General features: G+C 43.5%; 2 protein-coding genes across 4 annotated transcripts in view; one reads left to right on the top strand and one right to left on the bottom strand.

Annotated features, from left to right (window-relative positions):
• The first annotated feature begins 70 nt into the window (after positions 1 to 70).
• On the top strand, positions 71 to 11,897 carry ofd1 (OFD1 centriole and centriolar satellite protein). Of its 2 annotated transcripts, XM_024389089.2 has the most exons (22): positions 73 to 404; positions 488 to 688; positions 1,253 to 1,321; positions 1,411 to 1,438; positions 1,528 to 1,635; positions 1,722 to 1,858; positions 1,954 to 2,127; positions 2,277 to 2,383; positions 2,464 to 2,583; positions 3,699 to 3,772; positions 3,874 to 3,965; positions 5,220 to 5,409; positions 6,437 to 6,567; positions 7,046 to 7,157; positions 7,684 to 8,451; positions 8,816 to 8,978; positions 9,071 to 9,171; positions 10,486 to 10,611; positions 10,847 to 11,004; positions 11,116 to 11,298; positions 11,424 to 11,497; positions 11,726 to 11,897. In XM_024389089.2, the coding sequence occupies exons 1-22, from the start codon at positions 309 to 311 to the stop codon at positions 11,763 to 11,765; spliced, it is 3,252 nt and encodes a 1,083-aa protein (XP_024244857.2). In that variant the 5' UTR covers positions 73 to 308; the 3' UTR covers positions 11,766 to 11,897. The 2 variants fall into 2 exon arrangements, with proteins under 2 accessions (XP_042162720.1, XP_024244857.2); XM_042306786.1 differs by lacking the exons at positions 10,847 to 11,004; positions 11,116 to 11,298; positions 11,424 to 11,497; positions 11,726 to 11,897 and adding an exon at positions 10,282 to 10,383 and having other exon boundaries at positions 71 to 404.
• Positions 11,898 to 12,013: 116 nt separating this feature from the next.
• The window catches only part of gpm6bb (glycoprotein M6Bb), a 49,371-nt gene continuing 46,616 nt past the window's right edge, over positions 12,014 to 14,768 (bottom strand). For both annotated transcript variants that reach the window (XM_024389091.2, XM_042306787.1), the window contains exon 7: positions 12,014 to 14,642. In XM_024389091.2, coding sequence (XP_024244859.1) covers positions 14,493 to 14,642 — 150 coding nt within the window. In that variant the 3' untranslated portion in view covers positions 12,014 to 14,492. The remainder of the gene's footprint in view (positions 14,643 to 14,768) is intronic.

Consider the following 14,768-nt stretch of genomic DNA (forward strand, 5'->3'; position numbering starts at 1 on the left):
TGTAGTAATATATCTGTTAGTTGACTAATGTATTTGTTTTTATTTCTGATTTCAAAGACATTGATGCATCATAACTGTGCGACAGGAACTAAAACGATAACGTTGAATTCAAAGCTGTGGGCATTTAGAGAGGACGCCGTTGGTCACTAGGCAGGTCATTTAAACCAGAATACGTTGAAATACGTGCCATAAACTCTAGCTATATACATGTTAGTCGCGTTACAGAGAATTTGGTACTTGTCTCCAGCAAGAAAAATCAGCTAGCAATTATTCGTTGATTGATCCTCTGTTCCCCAATTGAAGACAACATGTCTGTTGCCAAGGAGGAGGCTTTATCCCCAGATGAGTTGAGGAAGAGGCTTTACCAAACATTTAAGAATCGAGGAGTGCTTGACACACTTAAAGTAAGTATTTACATTAGTATTTAGTATTTTACTACCAAAGACCGTTGTTTCCCCCTTTGTCAGACGTTATTTCCTTGTTCTAGACGCAGCTTCGTAATCAGTTGATCCATGAATTGAAGCACCCCATCTTGAGTGGAGAAACTGTTCCCAGGCCAGTCCCTATGAAGTCAGACTCTGTCCTGGTCACCGCTTCTAACAGTCTGGTGGCAGATCATTTGAGGAACTCTGGGTATGAGTACACCCTGTCTGTGTTCTACCCTGAATGTGGCATGGGCAAAGATAAGGTGAGCGCTTATGCTTTGGAGCAGTAACACAGTACTAGGGAATTTCCAGGGACATCAACGATACGATATTATCACGATACTTAGGTGCTAATACGATATGTATTGCAATTCTCACGATTCTTTATGTATTGTGATTCAGTAATGTGATTCTATTGCGATTCGATGTTCCAAAAATATTGCTCACGATATGTCTGCTGCAGAGGGACAAGAGAGAGCCATGGAAAAAAAGGTTTTGTTCAGTCATGGAAATAAAAGTGCTGACAACAAATTGATTCCCTATTTTAAAAGAAGAACAAGCTATGACGTTTTGGTGCAGGTACAGCCAACTAGAGCAAATCTAATATTGATATATTGTCAAAATGATAAGATCCTGATATGCAACTATGGATTTCTCCCCCCCCCATCACTACACACTACCTTATGTTTGGTCCTGTACAATGCATTGTATTATGTTGAAGCTCTGAATGACCCCACTCCAGTAATGTGTGGTCAGCTTTGCTTGTGCTGAACTCTCAGCCACATAATACTCTTTTGTTGACTATGCTCTCATCTACACCCTGCCAGATTTTCACTTCAAGGGACATTCTTCAACTTATGAAAATCAGCCCACGGTCACCACTTTACAAATCTCTGGTAATCACATCATCTTGGTAAAATTATACAAAATTATATAATTTGTACCTAATGATGTGAATGATGGTTATTTGTATATTTTTCAACAGGCATCAAGTACACAGAAAGAGAATAAGGGTATGTTGTGTGATGTTTACTTTCATATGCCAAGCCCCCTCTTGTCAGCTCAAGCATCCTGGCATGGCCCTTATTGATGTTTCTTCCAGGTTTCCTGATGAGTCTCTTGATAGAATTAACAGACCGTCATCTGCATGGAGAATGGCGTGATGCTGATACTCAGACCACCAGTACGCCAGCTTATAGAGAATCTCTTGGTAAGCATGAAGCACTCTCAAGTTGACCCAGTATTATAGTAAAATACTGCGTTACGTTACATTTTAATAACCTTTTGTGTGTGCAGTTGACAAGATGAAAATGATCGATGAGGAGTATGAAGCTCTCCGCTACAAAGGGGACAAGTGGGTGTCCTATGAATCTAAGCTTGCTGCATATCGAAAAGAAGTTGAAGCACAGGTTCAAGCCGAAATGAATGCAAAGGTATGACTCTATTTCTCTTCGCCTCTTTATGCATTCTGATGTTCTAGTGTTGCAAATGTTTGCATTGAGAAACATGGTGCTTTTTGCTTCTTCAGCTGCAACATTATAAAGATGTGGAAATGTCCAAAGTGAAGATGGAGGAAAAAGACAAATCTCGCAAAGAGATTTTGCAGCTGAGGCAGGACATGGAGAGGACTTATGAGATGAAGTCGGGGGCATTGATCAATAGGGAGAAGAATGCCATCGATCGATTACAGAAACAACAAGAGGTAGTTAATTCTCAGTTCTCCAATCATCGAGTCAGTGGCCAATTCATGTTTTACTTGGGTCGTTCTATTTTCTTAAAGTTTTTGCATTCGGGTGTTGTGTGCTTATGTGATGTTACGAATTACTTTGTATTTCATTTGTGTTTTTTCAGATTGAGGAAAAAGACATCTATATGCAAAGACAAGCTGTGTTGAAAGAAATAGAAACCGTGCGGAATAGAGAAGCTGAGCTGAGGTTAAGGGTGGAGGCTTTTGAAAAGTAAGATGAAGTCATATCGTCATACTGGGGTTATCAGGGTTGGTTTAGCATGTTACTCACCGAATGCTTATTCACCACAGGACTTGCAAAATACAGGAAGACAAGACCAAGACCATGGAGGAGCTGCTGAGAAGAAGAGAGCTTGCAGTGAAGACGACGGAGGACACCTATGACCAAAAGCTGAAGAATGAGCTTTCAAGGTGTTATGATGGCATTTTGCTAAATGTAGCCTACTTGGACTGTTCTGTACTTTTTTAAAGATGATCGTTACTTGCTCTATCTGTTTGATTTCCCTTCACCTCCCAGCACAGAAGCCATCATTCCATTATATCTCTTCTCTCTGCATCCAGAAGGTGGCACTCTTGTGTAGAGCAAAAATATGTATACTCTGACATTCACTTTCATATCCTCTATGCATATTTTGTTAATGTACTGTGTGCTTGGATCCAGTTCATCAGAGACAATTAATTCACCTTCTGATTCAGTTGATAAAAGGGATTGCAGGGATGATACCATACAGTGTATTGTACTGCCTTGAAAATTGGGCTAAGTAGCTTTGAATGCTAATAAGTTTGACTCACCACATCTATCACCTCTTAAACCCAAAACCACACAGTACATATTTTTAGATTGTAAATCTGGCTGGTATAGCCAGCTGTCAGTTAGCATTAGTGTAACATGCAGGAGTACTGGTCACAGAGGCTGTATAACAAGCAGTCCAGATGCATGGCTTCTTGAATAGAGCATCTACTCAGTGACCGTATCATAATGTGCTATCATGTCATGGTTTTGGGATAGTTACAGTCTAAGTATAAGAAGTTTGATGTAAGCTAAGCAGTGCATCACTTCAGGAAATGATTATGTTACCGTTGCGCTATATTTAAGCAATAAGGCCAGAGGAGGTGTGGTGTATATGGCCAATATACCACGGCTAAGGGCTATTCTTGGGCATGATGCATTGCGGAGTGCCTGGACACAGCCCTTAGCCTTGGTATATTGGCCATATATCACAACCCCGGCTAAGGACTGTGTCAAGGCACTCCGCATTGCGTCGTGCATAAGAACAGCCTTTAGCCGTGGTATTTTGGCCATATACCACACCTCCTCGGGCCTTAATGCTTAACTATACCATGGCTGTCAGCCAATCAGGATTCAGGGCTCGAACCACCCAGTTTATTACATTGCTGTCTTATATTACTAACATGTAGGCCTATGACATTTATGTTACTGTCAGTCATTATTCCATGCTGTTTATGTCAATGCTTACCTTGTATAAATAATTTGTGATTATTTGATATTTCTCTCTGGCTATCAGATATCAGCTTGAGTTAAATGAAGAGTACACCAAAAGGACTGAAAAACTCACAGAGAATGAAAAAAGAAACAAAGGTCTGTATTTTCCTGTAGGCCGTCGTTATAAACAATGTATTAACTGTTGTGCTTTGTATCATTTTATACAAATGTCTTATCACACATTCATTTTCTCTCAGTGGAGACTATTCGTATGCAGAAGGAGTCGGCTGCAATCGATGCCAAGCTAGAGGAACACAGCAGAGCTTGTGCTGAGTTGAGACGATTGCAGGTAAACTTGGCAACCAATAAGACTGTAAGGCAGAGACGGCCCTGTTTTGTAGGATTGTCCTTAGACAGATTGTCATCGGATGGTATACAGTTTTAAGCTGAGTAAGTTAATGTGTACAACTGAGACATACAGTGGCTTGCGAAGGTATTCACCCCCTTGGCATTTTTCCTATTTTGTTGCCTTACAACCTGGAATAAAAATAGATTTTGGGGGGGGGGGGTTGTATCATTTGATTTACACAACATTCCTACCACTTTGAAGATGCAAAATATTTTTTTATTGTGAAACAAACAAATAAGACAAAAAAACTGAACGTGAGCGTGCATAACTATTCACCCCCCAAAGTCAATACTTTGTAGAGCCACCTTTTGCAGCAATTACAGCTGCAAGTCTCTTAGGGTATGTCTATAAGCTTGGCACATCTAGCCACTGGGATTTTTGCCCATTCTGCAAGGCAAAACTACTCCAGCTCCTTCAAGTTGGATGGGTTCCACTGGTGTACAGCAATCTTTAAGTCATATCACAGATTCTCAATTGGATTGAGGTCTGGGCTTTGACTACGCCATTCCAAGACATTTAAATGTTTCCCCTTAAACCACTCGGGTGTTGCTTTAGTAGTATGCATAGGGTCATTGTCCTGCTGGAAGGTGAAACTCCGTCCCAGTCTCAAATCTCTGGAAGACTGAAACATGTTTCCCTCAAGAATTTCCCTGTATTTAGCGCCTTCCATCATTCCTTCAATTCTGACCAGTTTCCCAGTCCCGGCCGATGGAAAAACATCCCCACGGCATAATGATGCTGCCACCACCATGCTTCACTGTGGGGATGTAATTCTCGGGGTGATGAGAGGTGTTGGGTTTGTGCCAGACATAGCGTTTTCCTTGCCAAAAAGCTCAATTTTAGTCTCATCTGACCAGAGTACGTTCCCTATGTTTGTGGAGTCTTGTTTTTTTCTTTTAAGGAATGACTTTTTTCTGAACACTCTTCCGTAAAGCCCAGCTCTGTGGAATGTACTGCTTAAACAAGTTATTTTTTTCCATTTCACTTCACCAATTTGGACTATTTTGTGTGTTTCCATTACATGAAATCCAAATAAAAATCCATTTAAATTACAGGTTGTAATGCAACTTAATAGGAAAAACTCCAAGGGGGATGAGTACTTTTGCATGGCACTGTACTATGAGATACACAGACATAACATTTTCACATACTGATTCGGCCCTAACTGTACGCATGCTACTCTCTGTAATTTAGATGGAGCTGGAGACATCCCAGTCTCAGTACTCTCTGCTAACACAGCAGAATGAGCTGCTGAGAGAGAGGCTAGAGACCATGAATGACTACCCCACCCTGAGGCGAGAGAGGGTGGAGCAGCAGGCCCAGCTCAGGCTGCTGATGAAACAGCTGGAGGAAGCTCAGGAGGAGAACCAGCGCCTACGGGCAGGTGAGGAATGGTGACCTTACCATATGAGATATGCTACTGCCTTCTCTCAGTTTTGCATTGGTGGGCTCAGTCTGGGCATGTGGAGAACCAGTGAAATTTTACTTCGCTTTTTGCTTCCGTTTTAGCCTCTAGCATCTCTCTCTCTTTGACTAGTCCTTTTCTCTAAGAGGGAAACGTTTGTTTTTTTCACTGTCGTTAGTTCAGAGGTTACCTAGTTTAAAGATGCTCTCCATTTTCTGGTCAAACGGAATGTGTTGAGAAATATACAAATAATGCATGAAATTCTTTTCCAACCCAGAGAGGATACAGTATGTCATTTTTGAGGCATTCAAAGGCTTTGTGGTTTGACTGTGTGGAGTCTGTATAGACTCTAGTGGGAAGTATTCAGTCTACTCTGCCCAGCTGGTCTTGGCACTGTGGCAGAGTCTTTTTGGATGTGCTCTAGATGACTGTCAATGCGGGACCCTCTCTGCAGTGTTTGTGGCTTTACAGACGGCTCTGTGAAGTGAAAGCAGGGGGGATGTGGGGGTGGAGAGTCCAGGCCACTGCGGAGGAGGAGGGACAGAGGGCAGAGGGCCAATGCTTCATCCCTTTCTGAGGGACACAATGTTCTTCCTGTCAGAGGAGAAGGGTGGATGGGGGACCAATGGGCCGCTCTCTTCCTCACTAACAGTAGGCTTCATTAACCACCGAGTTAGGCTAGTACCATGTGCTCGATAATGTCAACCTCCCAGCACCATCTCAGCCAAACCAATATACTGTAGCTAGTTGAGGAGATTAACTGGAGCGTATCACATAATGTCAGGTGTAAATCAGAAGTTAACGTTTTTGCCGCAAAACCTCTCTTGACATTTCTAGGGCATTGTCACAGTGATCTTAAGAAAAGTACCTAACCTAAGCCCATTATAACTTGTCCTTAATTGAAAAGTTAAAGATTGGTAGTTGGATATACTGTACAATGAGTGCTCTAATGTGTAAGCTGTTTGCCGGGATGTTGTGACTCTCCTAGCCGATTGTCTCCCCATAGATCTGGGCAGGCCGTCGGTGGAGCAGCTGGCGCTGCAGACGGAGCTGAGGAGGCTGGAGAGTGCCAGGAGGCTGTCAGAGGAGGAGTTTGATAGCCACAGACAGGTGCTGCAGGCCCAGCTCCACAATGAGGTCAGTGACACAATGCTTCTCTGATAGTGTGGGAAATAATGTGGACAATAAAGAGACTTCTTCTCTTTAACACACATCTGGCCTGACGTTTAGTTCTTTGTGCTTATGGTTAGGCCTTACATATGAGTTCCGGTCCAATTGGGAGCCTGCATGTCATCTTTCACCTGTTGCAAGGTCTTCTTCTCTGTCTGTAACCACTTGTTGGCTCTGTCCACCTGTTGGATGCTCTTCTTCTCTGTCCGTAACCCCTTGTTGGCTCTGTCCACCTGTTGGATACTCTTCTTCTCTGTCCGTAACCCCTTGTTGTCTCTGTCCACCTGTTGGATACTCTTCTTCTCTGTCTGTAACCCCTTGTTGGCTCTGTCCACCTGTTGGATGCTCTTCTTTTCTGTCTGTAACCCCTTGTTGGCTCTGTCCACCTGTTGGAGGTGTTCTCTGTCTGTATTAACCCCTTGTTGACTGTGCCTGTGAATACCAGGTGGAGCGCTGTGCCCAGTTGAAGGCCCAGCTCATAGATTGTGAGGAGAGGACTCAGTGGATGACCACCCATGCAGAGGACATCAAGATGCAGCTCCGACAAACACAACTAGGTACACTTTCTGTGCATGGTCCCTGTGGCTTATTTTATTTTTTAGACATGGCTAGTCACACTGAATCATGTGTGCATATTGTAGTTCCTTTATCTAGCTCTGCTTCACATTTCTGTATTTTGCATGAAACCTAGCTTGTGTAGCTTAGCTTGTATAGTAATCTGCATCTCAATGGTGGCCTTTCCTGACTCTCTTCATTCCTGTTCCTTCACCTGCTCTGATCTTCAAAAGTTGAACAGGTGAAAGCAAGTCCTACAGTAGGCTTTCGATACACTACTTTCGCTTAATCTCTGTTCTCAGATCAGTGCAGATGAAGGAATGGAGGCAAGGAGAGGAATCCACTTCATGATATTGACATGCACCCTTAGCCTTCTCTGAGATCAGTCTACAAATCACTTTCTCCATCTTATCACCTTATAGTGGTTGGTATTTTGTCTTTGCCCTCACCTTCTCCTCTTTCTCTCCCCATTTCTTCCCCCCCTTCGATCTCTTGGTTCCGTGTGTTCTGTGTGATTGCGGTGGGCAGCTCTAGAGAACGAGGTCCTGCGTAACCCTAAGCCCTCCCTAGTGGACCGCTCAGTGCTGGAGCTCAATCCTGATAAACTAGTGCCCCCTGATATCTATGTGGACAGAGGTGTCCTGAGAGCCTGGGTGGCTGGTTATGATGACGTGTGTGAAGCGGGTGTGATGCCCTCTCAAGGGCGCAGGTCTCGCTGGGGGCGGAGCAGCTCCCCAGACTCTGACGCTGAGCTGGTGGCCGGGGCCAAGGCCAGGATCAGAGAGCTGGAGAAGGAGGCGGAGACACTGGAGGAAGCTTACAGGAACTACCAGCAGAGGGCGGTGCACGCCACTGTGTCTCACATGCTGCCCCCGCGATGCCTCTCACCCCAACGAGCACCGGTATCACCCCGCCCTCACTCAACTCAGAGGCAACATATCTCTCACCAACGCCCTCGCTCGCCCCAAAGACAACAAGTCCCCCCCCAACCTTGCCCCCACTCACCCCAGCATCCACAAGTCTCCCACAGACCTCTCTCGCCTCAACAACAACCCCCTCCCCAGCGTACCAGAGCCCCCGCCTCTCCCCAACCCAGAGTGACCTTCGCTGAAGACCTGTCCCAGGATCAGTACCCTGGTCCAGGGAGCGGAAGGGAGTTCCAGTCTCTGGACTTCAGTGAGGCCCGGTTTTCAGGAGACAGACACCCCCTGGAAGGCACCTCCTCTCCCCACAGGCGCCTGTCTTCCACACCCCTCTCCCTCTCCAGGAGCCAGCTTCACACAGAGCATGTGGAAGGTAGGAGCGTGCAATCTGTTTTATTGGGTTGTTTCACTTCAAATGGATTTAATGTCCCAAGCGCTTTACTGCTAAGACAGTAAATGTGTTTTGGAAATAATTTACTGTCGTTGCTCGAAACAATGCTTGTCTTGGTGTATAGTTAGTATTTTATATCCCATTCATAACTTGTGAGTCATTGAGTCCGTCCATACCATTGTATTCTGAGTTTTAGTCGACATCTTGTCATCTCCATATTTCCCCCCTTTGAGCCCTTCCACTTCAAGTATTTTGAAACCCCATATGACAGTGACAGTGCTGAAGCTGTATCTTCTGTTGTTTGCTGCATTTTGTAACCAACAGTTGCTCCCCCTCTCATTCTCAGAGGCTGAGGTATCGTCTGTGGCGTTTCCTGTGCTGTCTCATGAGAGGCAGCTCTCCCCCCTCCCCCTGCCCCGCGGAGAGGTAGCGTGCTCAGGGGACTTTACCTCAGATCTCTCCCCACCTCACAGCCCTCAGCTCAGGAGCACTGCACGAGGCCAATGCAGGTAGCACCGGGGGTTCACCACATGATCGGCATTATAACAATATATTACAATATATTATCAGTTCAGTTGTACAGTTGTTTGTTTGTCTGTAGTCCACCACAGGTACAGCAAATCATCTTCTCCAGTTCCGAGTCAGAGTCTTCCCCTCAGCCTGAGAAGATAACCATTGAAGATCTCACGGAGCCTTTGCCAGGTACTCTTAATCCCAGATCAGTTGTGTTGTGTTGGTGTCCGTCTTGTTTTTTAAGATGCAGCAGATGACACAACAGGTGCAAGGTATATTCCTGGGGTACTGTGATGGGGGGGGTGTTCTGTACTGTTTTAATAACTACTTGAAATGGGACCAAAATGACTCCTCCGTCTCTCTGTCTTCAATATGGCGGTTAGTTTCCATGAAGATTTCCACTACTGACGACTCCAATGTACTTCAATTCCCATTATGTCGACTATGTGCTGCTACGTGCATTTTATTCTACATTGGCGCCCTTAACTAAGTGGGATTTACTTCATAATCAGTCAGCCTTTCCATTCTACCTTGTAAAATACAACGCACTATAACACCAAGCCAGATTGTGATGGATGTGTCTCTTTCCAGTCGTATTATTACATTCCACGGTATAATCTCTCTTGACCGTAACCATCGAACTGCGGTATGGTTCAAATGTCACCTTAATCCGTGGTCGGCAGTTCGCCATGCTGTAGTCGGTCTATTAATAACTGCTATGGCTTGGAGATATCTGAGATGGCAGAAGCCTTCTCTATAGGACGCCAGGCAGAGATGACGCAGCCCTCTGTGCTCCCAGCATGCTTTGCTTCCTAAACACACAGCACCTGTGCGTTTCTCCACTGTAATGCTGTAATACTGGAATCATACCTTGGGAGGGACAAGGCGGGAGAGCAAACACCTTCAGCACTGCAGGAATGGTGTTGGGATATTGGTTTGTGTTGTTGACCAGTGGAATTGAAATATTCACCTATTTCGTTATCAATGATGCATCCAAGGTTTTCTGCGTCTGATGTAGCCGATTGACTGATCCATATTAGATCTGGGAGTGTTTGCAAATCCAGGCATGTTTCACCTATGACTCTCAGTGCTGAATCAGTACCAGCTAACAGAGGGTATGGGCCATACAGTATGCCATATTTCTGCCCATACCAGATGCCCCTCCTAACCCAATGTGTCGCATTCAGTCCCATACTTTTACTGGGGAATCCCATTTAGAATGACTGCTAGACATCTAGTAATACATATCAGTTTAAGGTGGCCTTAATCAGGAATGACTCTTTCCATATATTTACACAGGTCAAAGAACTGTAATGACAACACCTACTGCTAAATCAGTTATGGCTGCTTTTTAATGTGTGACTGGCCTCCAGAGTGGCCTCTCTCTGGCCTGGCACAATGGTAAGGATGAAGGGCAGCTGATTATGTATTCTGTGTTGGTCCTCCTGGCCTGAGCATAAAGGGCCTCATTGTGACTTTCTTTCTCTCTACCCCCCCCTCTAGAGCCCAGCCACATTCCAGAACTGCTCCTGGACACGGCGGGCAATGAGGGGGAGGCCCTTGACGGGCCCCTGACTGTCCCCCCGTCTCGGGCCCCTTGGGACCTCGCAGAGGCTCAGCTGCAGGGGGGTGAGTAAGGGAGCACATCCCCTCTCCCTAGAAGAGCACACCCAACTTTTAGACTAACTGATCCGTCACCCCACCCACAATGCAATGGCCATACTCTGCCCATGTTTTATCCAACCTGATGTTTGATGGCTTACCACTATACTGCAATACGGTAGCCCAATTTTTAAAACCACTGTGCAGGGAGCACCGATTCTGCACATTCTTTTAACTCAAGTGAACCCACTTTGATTTGTAGAAGTTCAACAAACGCTGGATGAACCTGCCAGACAGGAGGAAGAAGAGGAGCTGAGGTGGGAGCGAGAGAGGAGAGAGAGAGAAGAAAAACGACAGCGGGAAAAGGAGGAAGCCCAGGAGAAGGAGCTGAGAGAACTGGAGAGATTGGAGAAAGAAAGGGTGGGGATTAACTTCTAGGCTGTTGCATTGACACATTCACCTCCTTCTGTAATGACCTTAACATTGATGGATTGACCTTAGCATTGATGGATAGACTTATCTGTTTCTAAGCTATTGGAAGAAGTGCAGCAGTATGGAGAGGAGGTAGGGGGAGATGAAGAGAAGGAGGAGAGAAGAGGGCAGGAAGAACTGAAGGCAGAAGAGCCTGAGGAGAAAGCCCAGTCCTCGGACAAAGATCCACTCCAGAAGTACCTGAAGATGATCATGGAGCAAAGACAGAGTCCGCATGTACAGGTGCAACACAGTCTCACACACTTTTCTGTCCTCTGAAGTGCGAAGCCCCGTTTTTCTTGTGGAACGGAAGCAGCAGGCGAGTGTATCCAGCGTAGTGTTTGAATTTGTGTTTTTTTTTTTTTTAGATCCCTGCTGGGAGAGAGGAGCCAGAACACAGGAGCCCCGAGGCCAAGAGTTTGTCTGATGAGAAAGATGATAGGTAAGTCTAAACATTTCACAGTGCTTGTGAGAGAGGAGAAGAGCGTGGCGGATTTTAGATATGGCAGAGAGACTGCCAGTGAGGTTTCCTGACTCACTTCACAAGAAAGGACCTCCTCTCCTCTGACATGCCAGTCTTTTGATTTTTAGACCAATTTGTCAAGAACATGTGTTTTTCAATCCTATCCGGAGACTGCTGTTAATAAACCATTATTCTATTCCTCTTTAGCGTTGCTTTCTCACATGAAGATGCAGATGAGTTCTGGTGAGGTGGCACAGAGTGTGAGTGTGAAGGGTACAATACTGCTGTACGTTTTACTTTGTTGTTTTTAGATGTTTAAGTTGTATAAATGTCAGTCTTGGTTCATTGACACGAATAAACCTTTGATTTTTAAATCACACAGTGCCTCAAAGTGACTTATCGACACTTGTTTACAACTTATTTTTTTGTGTGTGTACCATGACATTAGGTTCTATGCCCATTTGACATGGAAAATAAATGCAGTACATAATTGAGTGGAGTTCATTTTTGTATTTCTTTATTTTCATAAAAACAGTTAACAGGCTTGTTGAGGGAGAGATGTCAGAGGGGATCCCAGTCAGACAGGATGTTGGATTGGTGTCCTCCTGGTGATTGATCAGTAGCCATTTCTATCATTTGTTGGTACTTTATACACAGGAAACGCTGTATAATGAGACTGAATGATCAAAGTCATCCACTTCACATCAGTCATCTTCCTGCAGGCCGCTTTAGCGTCTGTTCTACAATATTTCTGAGACCACTTTGTTCACAAAACAAGATGTTGTCAATCAAGACTTACAGTGGCTTAAACTTTGGCTGAACCGTATTCCATTCATGGTCAGATTGCCATTTTCAATTATATGGTGATGATTAATATTCATAATACTGAGATGCATTAAGTATCATCTGAAATAAATTCACAAGGAGGCCCTTGACACTCAGGAAAAAAATGGGGTACACTATTAGGTTACAAAATACTATAGAGGATTCGCATACTTGGAAACACCTAGGACTACGATGACATACAATGGATTAATTGGTTCTCTGTTAGCAAAAAGAAAAGGAAACAGGCAAACACTGCCTACGATAGTTGTCAGTACATATGACTACACATCACCTGTATCACTGCAGAAACAGTTTTCTCCTTCATGCAATAATGAATTAACATCAATATCCCTGTGTCTTCTCTACCTAAAAGAAAAAGATTACATCAGTAATTGTCAGTATTTTCACAATTGCATGTCAAAAACAATGCTGAAATGCAATTCAAGAGGTTTTGAAACTTTTTTTTTTCTTTTTTAAGTGGTTATATATTTTTTTTTAAACAAAATAAGATTGAAACATCACCAAAAGATTCCTGACTTGTAACATCTTTACATTGTACACATACAAGCACAGGTTTTGTTTGTAGATCCACATCCTAAGACTGAGTTAGCCTGGATGTAGAAGGGATAACATTCACACATTTTACTTGCACTGTCTAAGTTGTAAGGTTTGCCATGGTAACAAAGCACATCACATTATATCAAATGTTTCATTACAGACAGTTCTTTTCTCAACCAAGTATAATGGAAGCATCCTGTATCTTGTAGTTATAGGGATGAACATTTAACAATCGCAAATGGGAATTTCAAGTCACCTGGGAATTTGGAATGAACTGTGGGAGATCATACACTATACAATAGGAAGCATTTTTTCATCCCAACAATACTTTGAATATACAAGCCCCTCTGTCCAACAGGGTAGTATACCATCCTCATGCTCTATTGTCAAATTTGACATTTATTTTTCATCTCACAAAGACATTAACCATGACATTTTAAATTGCTGCATTTAAAAAAAAATTATACTAATTATTACCCATGCTATCACACTTTGGTGATGTATTAAGATGAGATATTTTGGTCAGTCTAACAGAAGAATTGTTATTGGCACCATTCACTTGCCAGAGTTTAAAAATTAAAGTCTAAGAGAAAAAACAACCTTTACATGTAATTTTAGTGTAAGGGATTCCTCCCTTCAAAAAGGACTAAAACTCAAATCTGAAACCACTACGGTTTCGCTTACAGTCACATGGGCACGTGGTTAAGTAAAATACATGCGTATGTAGCTAAAGTAACTACGTAGGCCCACTATTGTACACCTGAGGGAATTAGTATTTTGCATCATTATTTATGTATGTGACGAATGTAACTAGAATTAGCATTAAACTAAATGTCAGCCCTAAAATAGGAAAACTACTATCAAGAGAAAATGAATCTAAACCTAACAGTTTTAATGGGAAGAGGGGTAACATAAATTGTCAATGAAGCCAACCAATGCATGTTCTGTTCTACAATGGGATGTTGTTGTGCCTTCATATTTCTCTTCCTTATATTCTCTCCATTCAAAGCCAGGAGGACCAAACTTGTGTGCAATTAAAAACAACACGTTGCACTACTTTAATAGAACTGATGTTGTAAGGCGTTTCATGTTGTGCTATGAAGTGTTATCAAAACTGCATCGTTGATTTCAAAAATACAAAAAAAATGGATTCTCTTCTCGCTGACACGAACTTCCTGCTCTCCCTTATTCATAAATGGCCAACAGTCAGGCCAGAATCATAACAGAACACTCTAAAACAAGTTTCACTATTTCTTTACGTTCTTGTGTTAGAATAGTGCAATGTTTCAAGCTTCACCAGCGAAGACTGATTAGGAAGAAAGCAAAAAAAGAACAGATCAAAAGAATTTTTCAAAACTGCATATTTTTCTTATTCGACAATTTAGAAAAATAAAAACAAAAATATATTCACATACAAAACACAAAACAGAGGTTCCGACACGTCTTGGTTAGTTGCAGAAAGCGACATTGATGCTTTAGTTTGTTAGGAGCTGTATTACTGCGCTGCGTGAGGGCAGCTGGCAGGTTACAGGAGCTGTGTGTGTGTGTGTGTGTGTGTGTGTGGTCATAGAGGTGGACGAGGGCGTAATCCTTATGTGTAGGAATTGAGACATTCCTTTGAGCGAGACGTGATGTCGTGCAGCTCCTGCTCTTCCTTCATTTTGATGTCTTGGTAGGCATGCATGTGACTGGCGTCCTTTAGGTAGGCCCAGTTTGCTGAGAGAATCATGAGGAAGTGGATCTGGAAGAGAAGGGTGAGGGTGGATGGCCGGTGAGCATGTCAAGATGCAAAGCAGGCTACAGGAGTCAGAGCTACGTCACACACACATATAACACAACGTTAAGCTGACAACAGACAAACCTGCAC

The sequence above is a fragment of the Oncorhynchus tshawytscha genome, linkage group LG26 (assembly GCF_018296145.1).
Source record: "Oncorhynchus tshawytscha isolate Ot180627B linkage group LG26, Otsh_v2.0, whole genome shotgun sequence".
NCBI lineage: Eukaryota > Metazoa > Chordata > Actinopteri > Salmoniformes > Salmonidae > Oncorhynchus > Oncorhynchus tshawytscha.